Genomic DNA, 10,680 nt, shown 5'->3' with positions numbered 1-10,680 from the left:
CAGAAGAGTGAAAGCTAGAAAACTTGTGAGTTGAATTAAATGGGTAAAGCAAAAGCCATACACACAACCAAAGCAAAGCAAATAATTCTTTCAATCTTTCCCATGGGCTGGCAGGTGTTCAGCCATCTCCAGGAGAGCAGGGCATCATCACATGTATTGGTTACTTGGGAAGACAAACACCAGCACTTCAAATGTCCCCCTGTTCCTCCTTCTTCCCCCTACTTTCTATACTGAACATGATGCCATATGGTATGGGATATCCGTTTGGTCAGCTGGGGTCAGTTGTCCCATCTGTGTCTCCTCCCAAATTCCCATGCACCTCCAGCCTCCTCACCAGTGGGGCAATCAAAAAAAGCAGAAAAGGCCTTGTCTCTGGGTAAACCCTTCTTAGGAATAACAAAAACACACTAATCCAAAACACCTAATCTCCTCTACTAGGTACAAAATTAATTTGGATGATTCAGACACACCAAAAGTATTATCAGAAATGGCAGACCAAAGAAAGAATGTTAACATATGTAGAGAAGTAATTTTATATCTTACAAAGTCAGTAAAACCAACCAAAAACGCCACAAAAACTTTTTGACTTGTAAACGGAGTAAATCTAACATGAGAATCACTCAAAGGGAATAGATTTGGTACCTCCTACTGTCACTTTTATGACCGGCAGAACTTACAAAGAGCATTTCTCTTGAAAAATGTCATCTTTGTGCAAATAGGTCATGCACATCTTTTATGTCAGTGTGCTGGTTTGACCTTGTCTGGACTCTAGGTGCCCAACAAGCTGCTCTATCAGTCCCCTTCCTCAGTGAGATAGAGGAAGAAAATAAGATGGAAAAGCCCTGACGAGTCAGTGGGTAAAGATAAAGGCAGTTTATCAAAGAAAAAGCAAAAGGTTGCACATGCACATGGTCACATGACCCAATATAATCAGTGACTTATCAACCAGATCTGTTTAGCTGACAAGGAGGGACCCATTTCTATTGAACTTGATCAGAGAAATTGAGCAGGGCCCTTTCTGACTATGGCATTACCAGCAATAAAGATTCAGCGAGAGCACCACTGTTGACAGGTCTATTCCTTCTAGTATTGCCAAAAGAATTCAGATTGTTCATGCAAAGGGGGTTTAGTTCTGAAGTCTTAGGCACCATGTGCAGCTAAACATGCTTAACTCAGCTTGTCTTCCTTTCTTTACAAGTTTTACAGTTTGGGGTTTTTAAGTAAATATGTGTGGGTAAGTATATATATGTAAATAAAGTAAATATACCTATGCTGTGTTCCTTCCTGACTCCTTCCTTGGCTTACCACAAGCACTGCTATATTTTACAGATTAAAGAAGCATTTAAACAGAGTGTGAGTCTTTCAGCTACTGGCTATTTTAGGTAATATATTTTTGTTCCTTAAAAATGCATAAATTAGACCAGGACTGATTTCTGAAGATAACTAATGCTGTAAATAGAAGATCCTGTCAAATAGGTCTTTCTAATAGCTCATTTTATGTTTTAAATAATTAGTTGATATATGAAGGGTTGGAAGCATAAAGTTTTGGTGTTAATTTATGTCTAGCCCTCTGTGGACTCTCTAGAAATTATTAATAGAACATTTTGCCATCTTTGCTCCATGGTTTGACATTTAGCAAACCAGAAAGCATCAAGAAAGTGACTGCTGCCTGTAACAGTCATGTGCAAAGTGGGATATAGGTTTTTAACTGGAGACTGTATTGCTATAAGCTATAAATATTGTTCCCACTGCTCTCAGAGTAGTCTCTCGGTCCTTTTTCTTTGAATTCTTTCACAGTGTTTATAAAGAACCAGAAATGAAAAATTTCTGTGCTATAACTCAGGTGGGATTCAAAGCAAAGCTTTTCTCTTAGCCTGCTGTGCCTTATCTTTTCTCTCCTTCTGCTGGTGGTTCTTACTTATTAATAGCAACTTTTCAGGTCTCTGGGCAGTCTGGAGTAAGTTGAAAGGGCACTTGGGAAGCCCATACTTTTTTAAAGCACCGAAAAATGTCCAAATAAAATGTCCCTTCCTGCTGTTAAGCCTGTTCAAGTATATCTTCTGCTTATGCAGCCCTTTAGGAATGTTAGTATCACCAAAGTAATGAACAACAGTGCTATCGACATTTAACGGTGCCCAAAACCATCTGCAGATCCCTGAGCCTCAGATCCTGTATTGATCTAGTTCTTATCCAGTCATATTCTCTACTTCCAGGAATCTCAAAGGCAGCTGAGGTAAATGGATTATGAGAAGTTGAGTAGATGGATTTTGTGTATCCCTTTTTCAGTGCATGGTTCTATACTATAATTGCTTTGTGATAATTTTAAATATGCTCAACAAAGAGATTTCAGTCATACATTGTTGAAAATACAGCTTAGTCACATAGCTCCCATATTTGGAAGACACCACATTTCACTGTCCTCTCATGTCCTTGGTTTTACCCCATCAGTCCTGACTACTATGGTGTCCTCAGTTAGTCCCACTCCCTTCTAAGTAATTACACCTTTCTTTCAATATTCCAGTTTTAACCCTCTCACTCAATTCTGTACGCTGTTTCTGTAATTTTGACTTTTTCATTTATGTCTTGTAAATTATTTTTCATAGGTCCTGACAAGTTTTCCTCCATTTTTCTGAATTCCTATATGCGCTATTATCCCAGTAACCATTATCTTAAATGTTTATTCTGTATTTGGTTACTGTGCTTTTATTAGTATATTTCTAGGAGTGTGCTGGTTATAGACTCTCCTGAACTGAAATAGCTTGCTTGTCTGCTGTATTTTATATAAATACCAGATGCATCAAACCTAAACTACTAGGCTTTGTAGGCTTTCATGAAATTTTGAAGTTCTGAGCTGTTACTTAAGATTTCACTTAAGATTTTGTACTTAAGATTTTGCAAGCAGTTTCAAACTTTTTTGTGCTCATCTGCTTTGTTATAATGCAAACTGTCATCGGTTTTCTTCTTGTGGACTTTGTTTCTTCCATCAGAGGTTACAATGAATACATGGACTGGGAGAAAGGGGAAGGACAGCCATTCACATATTTTCTTTATGGAGCTGCTTGTTCAGAGGTTGAAATTAACTGTCTAACAGGAGATCACAAGGTAATAACTGAATGTCAGAGAAGTTTTGGAAATAATGTGAATGAGGCTTGCTCCAACAGTCATTCAGGTTTGCATTAATAAGTCACCTGTCTTCACATGATAATAAATATATCAACAATGTAGATACAAATTACAGGTGGAACAGAATGAAAGCTCTGGAATATTAATCAGTTTCTGACACATCTGTGTTGATGTCATATATGTTCACCTTTTGGGTTATGGCTGACATCTAACATGTTCTTTGCTTGTTCTGTCCCTGTTTGCCAGCAAACACCTTATAGTAATATTCAATTTCCAGGCTTTTGACGATCTGGACACCTAAATGCTACAGACTGGTGATCCTATGCCCTCTATCTGTACCTTTTTATGCCTCTATCTGTACTTTTATATGGGGATTTCCTTGAGCAATGGGAAAAATCTGGTAGGGCTGTCTCTGGCTAAACTTCTGTTAAAGTTTAGACAAGTCCATTTTGCTTGTGGTGAGATATTGGAAATTATTCTGAAACATGCAGAGGCCTCTATCTCAGTATTTCTTATTTCACTGAATACCAACTCTAACACATTATCTTCTAATGCTTTCAGTCCATCTCTCTGGGTGATATAAATCTGAATTTTATTAACAGAACCTCAGAACAGACATTGTTATGGACATCGGATGCAGCATAAATCCAGCTGTGGATATAGGACAGGTATGTGCCAAGAATTTTCTGCTGCCTTATTTCTATTACGCTATGGTCCTTATCCAAAATGAAGATTACCCCATTAATTCAGAAAACATTCATTTCTTACTAGATTATTAATCATATTAGAAGGTCTTTTGCCTATAGACTTGCTCCATTTGAGTTAGTGTCTTATTAGGGCTTTATAGATTTCAAATAAGCTTGAATTTTGCCCATGGTGTCAACCTGTAGTACTTCCAGGATGCATGTATGCCTTCTATCTACTGGACTTCAATCCTGTTTGTGATCTACAGTCTCCAAGTTGTTTCACCTGCCTTCCCCACTTGATAGCAGGGAAACACCTTTATTCATTGCAGGCTGGTTCACAGATCTCATCACTTCATCATTCAAGTATCTGTCTTCTCAGGTATGAGAGAGAAGTGTGAAAGGTTTTCTGGTTACAGTTGCCCCAAAATGTTGAAGAATCACATTAGGCAAACAGAAGCATGTTAGGCCTCACATATATTAGACTAACAGCTAATGATACAAATGAGTTCTTGGTGAAGTTTTACTCAGTTAACCAAACATGAGTACATAAATGCTATTTCTTTTCTTATTTAAAGATTGAAGGTGCTTTTGTTCAAGGCATTGGACTGTACACAATGGAGGAGTTAAAGTATTCTTCAGAAGGAGTCCTCTATACTCGGGGTCCAGATCAGTATAAGATCCCTGCTGTTTGTGATATTCCAGAACAGTTTAGTGTTTCCCTACTGTCATCTTCTCAAAATCCTTATGCCATCTATGCATCCAAGGTGAGCAAATCATCATGGGGCCTAATTCTTAGATCTCAGGCCAAACAGAGAAATTACTCTGATATAAAACACATATAAGTTTTCAGTTCCTCTTCTTTTGCATTTCAATGAAGTGTCCAGTAAATTGTTTTATTTATGACATTAGGGAAGATAATAAGAAAGGACATAAAGCCAGCTACTGTGTCACTTTAATGGTTGGCAAGAAGTGATTTTAGAGTTTTGTTAACAGACCATACACAGAAGCTGCAAGATGAATTTAAAGCCATACTTCTAAATGGGGTGATAAACTGAAGGGTTAGACTAAAAATATTAACGTGATTGATGGAGAAATCATGATGTCAATCAGAGTGTGCAGCTTACTTGTGTGTACTGTGCAATATGAAATAGAACTGCATGTGTGTATCTATATGAGAGACTGGCTTTTTTCCATCTTTTTCAGGGGATAGGTGAGGCAGGACTTTTCTTGGGATGCTCTGTGTTCTTTGCTTTGAGAGATGCAGTAACTGGTGTGAGGAACGAAAGAGGACTGAAAAAGACCTTTGCACTGAACAGCCCTCTGACTGCTGAGCAAATACGGGCAAGCTGCGCTGATGCCTTTACTGAGATGGTAATAGAAGGTAGGGGAAGGGGCTGTTTGACTATAGCTGGGTAGGAGTGTTTACTGATTTTGGCACCCCTGAATAGTGGAGTGCCTAATGATGTCTCCAGTCAGTCATGCTTTATATACAGCTCCTTGTAATTGAAATGTCTGGTAACAGGTCTCATTTATACAAGTTATTTCGACAAATGTCGTTCAAACATTGTATTGGAATTTCCCTGGTTTCATATTTTTTTTTGTCAAATCCCATAGAGGATTAAATAGCTCATCTTATTAACATGCAATGGATCAGCCTCTAAGCATCTTCAGTCTCCTTCCAGGTGCTTTGCCCCACTTGCTTGCTGGTACTGTCACTACATTCTGGTACTTCTTGCTATGCTCAGTACTCTTTGGGAGAAAAATAATTAACTCAGAGCTAATAAAAAGGGACAGAAGAAAAATAAACAAAGCAATACACTTTGTATAATGCTGATCCTTTATACTCTGTTTTCTGCAACTGTTCACTGTAGTCATGCTCCCACTGCTATTACAATTCTTTTTCTGGGTAAGTTTTTACTTAGTGAGGCAAGTTCCTTGCCAGCATATTAATCCATGCTGTGCTCTGAACCTCTGAGCCTCTGCTATGGAAACTTTGGAGCTCTCATTCATAGATTACTCCCATGGTATTTCTGTGATTGTGCTGAGGCACCATTGGCCCCTGAATCAATAGGTTTGTGGGCTTCCTCTCATTGCAGGAACTTGCAGGAGGTGAGGTCCACCAGTGCAGGGACCATGCTTCTCCATCCCTCTTTAGTCCTAATCCCAGTTATCACTGACTTGGAGGCACCTGATAAGGGCAGTATTGGGAGTTTGCCAGTCAAATGAAGTCACTGTTGTCATTTCTTGCTTATCTCTTAGATGGCAAGCAATGAAGCTCCTTCCTCCGCTCCTCGGGCCACATCTGTGTGAATGACAAACCATAGTGCACAAGACCGGAATGGAAAACTGATTTACTGCCCAAGACACACTAATCAACACACAGATAGATGTATTTTCTCTTTTTCCAAATAGAATCAGCTGCCGAAAATATGCACTTTACATCTTCCATCCTTATCTTCATTCTTCCTGTATACTCATTACAGTATTTTGCTTAAATGCCTGCATTTAGTTGCTAGAAATAAATCTTCTGCATTTGAACCATCTGTTTTCAACAAGAAAGATCTGCTGAGCAGCATAGCTCAAATGCTCTGCACGAGATGGAAGTTAGGATGAAGTGTAAAGGTATGCTAGATAACTCTCTGCCACACATTACACTAAACAGCTTCATATGATAAATGATTTTGTAATGGCTTCAGCTAATTTTCTAATACAGTTTTGAGTCTTGCAGTGAAGTGTGAGTGCAGAGATCTTTGTCAAAGACTCAGAACCTTGTTCGTTGGATTCAGAACCTTTTTGATCAGAAGTGATGCTCTGACTTGTAGTAGAGCTGGTTTAGATTCTTCTGGCACAGGTATCTTTGTGTTGAAAGCATGGAAGAAACAAGAGTTATGATTCTCTTTTGCTATGCCAGGCAAGTTGCCATGGCTGGCCTAGATATATAGAATTTTATCTCCAAAGTTGACAGAGTTGTAATTGCCCCAGAAGCTTTCTTTATCTCATGGAGCAAGCCAGAAGCCTCTGAACGTAATGGGAAAACTGACATGGAGTTCAGTGTGCTTTGAATGGGAGAATGGATGAACCTGTCTCTGGAAAGGGTTCTTAAGCAATGCTTAATCTTGTGCTCAGCCATGCAAGTACAGTTAGGAACTTTCTCCCACTCTTGGCCACTGCTGAAATAAAGAAGATAGAAAAAACATAATGAGATCTAAGATGATCTGTGAAGATCCATCATCTGATGCTGCTAATGTTCAATGGAATTAGACCACACCCAAGCAGCAGCAGCTGGAGAAAACAGGAAAACATAAAGCTGCACTGTATTCAATGGTAACAATAATTCTGGTGTTAATAAATTTCAAGTATGTATGTATTCGTAACCTAAGGTGAGACCAAGATATAACTTCAAAGTTATGAAAGCTTCAGTCACAATATTTAGCTTTCAGCATCAGAATCCACAATATTGAATTCACTGACAGCTTCAGCCTTTCCTCCTCATCGAGTGCAAAGACAAAATTTCAGTTCTGAATGTGCACGCACATAAATACACAAATCTCCATGGTATTTGTATTTGGGACTTTGATATGGGATACATCCTGGTGTAGAGAAAACTTCATGTTTTTGGTGAGTCTACAGAAGTTACCTAAATTAGCACCTGAAAATATGCATCAGGTTCTTTGATAAGAAAACAGGAATGGGAAAATTGGTAGTTTATATGTTCAATGTGTGGTTTCAGTGAGTCTCTGCACCAGTTATTCCTTGCTAAGCATGGTGACTGTTCTTCCAGTTACTCATGAGTCACATTGCTCCAGCACTATGAAGACTGCCCTTTGTACTGGAAGTAAATGGCTTTAATTTGTTTGACATGTCAGCCTGCAGGCGCTATTATTCCACTGCTTCTCAGTGTTCCACAATATCCTCCTGTCGTCCTTTCATTTTACGAGCTGATACTGTATCTGTGACAGAAATCAGGTCAGTAACTTAAACAGCTTTTGCATTGGCTATTAAGAGATGAAATCTTTATTGTTTCAATTCGTCTTTCTGTGACCACTATGAGTCAGCGAAATGCAGTTGCTTAAACATAGGTGTCTAGACCATTTTAGATGTCTTAAGACAGCAGAGACATGGGACAGGAGAGCACAGGACTGGAAGATATGATATAGCAACTGGAGACCAGGCAGGTAACAGTAGTTGTAATCACTGGAAGTAGTACTGAAAGTGGGGTTTAGGTAGCTGAAGCCTTTTTGGTTTTACTTCATTTTCTTCACTTTCTTTGTATTAATTTGGCTTTTATATATTGTTAGAAGGTCAATAAATTAAATGTGAATGCTGCTGCCGCAATTAGTTTTTCTGATTTGAAATATCTTCTTAGTTTCACTGTTTGGTGTTACAATCCCGTTACGAGAGATGCCCCTGCCCCACCTAAGGTGCAAACGAGACCCTATGCCAAAGTCAATAATCCCAGAGTCATTCTTCTGGAAGTACTACTTTTCTACAGTCCAAGTCTTGGGTATCCATGGGGCGTACATGCCATTCCCATAACTTGAGATAGCATGTGTATAAGCACTTGTTTTCTTTCCCATATTTTGTCACAGTGAGAATTTTTGTCCGGATGTTAACCAAACCCTTACCTCTGTTAGGTCTGGAATGAGCTCCTTCCTGCTGTGCCAACGGTGCTATCTCAGTTTCCATTATCTTAAGGGGACAATGTTTTGAGACAGGCAACTACATTCTTTAAGTCCTTACATATGGGTTTGTCAAGGACAGCTTGCAACCCCACATGTCAGTACACCCCTAAATATGTGTGAATTCTGGGATATACTGAAGCAGGGAGCCTACAGATCTACTGAACTGGGGGAAAGCTCTATCATCTCTTCTTGTCCTATGTACCTATGCACCAGCAAGAGTGCTGGTTCATTCCAAGCAAGTCAAATCTTGTAAAAATCTTGCCCAAACCTTGCAGGCAATGACATCTCCCCACCTGCAGCACTGAGGTGTTCACACTCCAAGGATTCATCATATTCTAGACCCGCACTTGGTTTTCTGCAGTGCAAATCTTGTCAGCTTCTCAGTCATTATTAACAAAGACTCCTCCCTGCCACTTTACAAGTGGCTCTTTTGTGTAGTTGCCTCAGTAAATTCTATAAATGTAGCAAATACGGGTTGTTGGGGTTTTTTGGGTCTGAAGCATATTAAGCTGTCTGCTGGCTTTGAAGTGTTTGAAAAACTGCATGGAAGCTAGAAATATCAGCAGTTAACCATCCTGACAGATGATAATATGGCTACCTGCAATGTTACGAATGAAGCGTTCTTAGACTATACAGGGAGGCGGATAAGCAGAAATGTTAGGCTCCAAAGGAACTGACATATTGGATGGCTATTGACACGTTCATGTGCACTGTAACTGCACAGTTACACCCAAACTGGAGATGGTTCAGAAGAACTCTATCTACTGATTTTCTTCATGAGAGAAATGTTTCTGTAGCAGTCCACCATCAGCAGGCCCATTCTGTGTGGTGAAATCTTAAATACCTAACATAAATACTAGGTTCTGTTTTGGAGGGTTAGCCTGTAAATTAGATATTGGACAGCCAGAATCAAGGATTTGGTCTGGTTCTTTCTGTTTTCAGGCCATTGAGCCTGCACTGTTGTACCTACAATGCCTGAGGAATACTACAGTGGTTACTACTACTGCACTTGGCAGCACCCATTAAGGCTTTTGCCTACAGGGACCTAGTGACTGACATGACTCCAGTGCTTGTGTTGTGGTAGCTCTCAGGCATATGGTAGGGGATAACCACAAAACCAGAAGCATATCTCTGCTGAGAATCAGCTTCTTGCCTTCTAATGGGAGTGGCAGAAGATCAGGGACTGGCTACTTTGGCCTGCAAACCTTCACTCACTCTAAATGAAATACAGACAGTTTTGCTCTAAAATTTAAAAATGGTAAATGAAACAAAAGACACGTACATGCAATGGAGACTTTTGAAATATATATCCATAATTCTGCTTTAAAAAAAAATAAAGGCCAGCTGTAGTAAGGCATTTAAAGATTAATTTGTTTCCTGGACATGCATACAAAGAAATGGATGAGAATCTATAATCCCAAATCAGGATTTGGGACTTCTCTCTTTAAGAACACAGCATGTGTTGAGTGTGGTACCATGGGCATAGAACTGGCATGGCATAGAGACAACCAGAAGGAAATTTTAAATGTGTGTACGGTAGTAATGTTGATTTTGTTAAAAACTGGTCATTCTGCAGAAAGAAAAAAAATTATAGATAGTTCAGGTCAAGCTAAAATGAGAACTGGGACTCCATAGCTTTGCATTTGGCACCCTAAAGAAGGGGGTAATGTTGCATGTCCTTGGTTCTAGCTTCAGGCATGCCTGTGTGTTCTAAATTCATCAGTTACTCCATAATATACAGATCTGGAAGTAAAAAGGATAAACAGACCTGGAATTTGTAGCTCAAACTCAGAAATCCCCCTTTACAGCTATCTCTTATGGTACAGGGTTAGAATTAGAGGAGCTCAATTTCTTTGCAGATTATTTCAAGTCATCAGAGAAGAGTTGAGGTAGGGAGTAGGAGGTGGTGCATTAGCATCTGAACATGCATTTATTGCTGAGAAATGGAAGACATTGCACTGGCTCATCCCCACGTGCTTATTTTTAGACTGAGCATCAAATTAAATTCTGCAGGACAAAGCAAACTCAGTCAACCTTTAGGAGCATACAGCATTTCATTAATTTCTCTTGATGTGTAAAGCTTTATTTTTCAGACTTTGATGCAAGAGCATGGCTTGCCCTCGACAATCAGATAAGTTTATCTTTTTTGTGAATGGCAGAAAGGTAAGTTATGAACAGAAAGGTAAGTT

At 39.3% G+C, this 10,680-nt stretch overlaps 1 protein-coding gene across 5 annotated transcripts in view; it reads left to right on the top strand.

Moving 5' to 3' along the window:
- Positions 1-8,144, top strand: part of AOX1 (aldehyde oxidase 1) — a 39,758-nt gene extending 31,614 nt beyond the window's left edge. For 3 of the 5 annotated variants that reach the window (XM_008629842.2, XM_017728351.1, XM_017728345.1), the window contains 6 exons: positions 1,330-1,382; positions 2,988-3,102; positions 3,726-3,791; positions 4,385-4,573; positions 5,013-5,180; positions 6,069-8,144. In XM_008629842.2, coding sequence (XP_008628064.1) covers positions 1,330-1,382; positions 2,988-3,102; positions 3,726-3,791; positions 4,385-4,573; positions 5,013-5,180; positions 6,069-6,119 — 642 coding nt within the window. In that variant the 3' untranslated portion in view covers positions 6,120-8,144. Of the gene's footprint in view, positions 1-1,329; positions 1,383-2,987; positions 3,103-3,725; positions 3,792-4,384; positions 4,574-5,012; positions 5,191-5,491; positions 6,029-6,068 lie in introns of those variants that run through there. The other 2 variants (XM_017728337.1, XM_017728357.1) reach the window with 2 other exon arrangements.
- Positions 8,145-10,680: the final 2,536 nt, after the last annotated feature.

The sequence above is a fragment of the Corvus brachyrhynchos genome, unplaced genomic scaffold (assembly GCF_000691975.1).
Source record: "Corvus brachyrhynchos isolate BGI_N302 unplaced genomic scaffold, ASM69197v1 scaffold370, whole genome shotgun sequence".
NCBI lineage: Eukaryota > Metazoa > Chordata > Aves > Passeriformes > Corvidae > Corvus > Corvus brachyrhynchos.
Note: the sequence above shows the minus strand (reverse complement) of the source record. Positions and strands in the feature narration are given on the sequence as shown.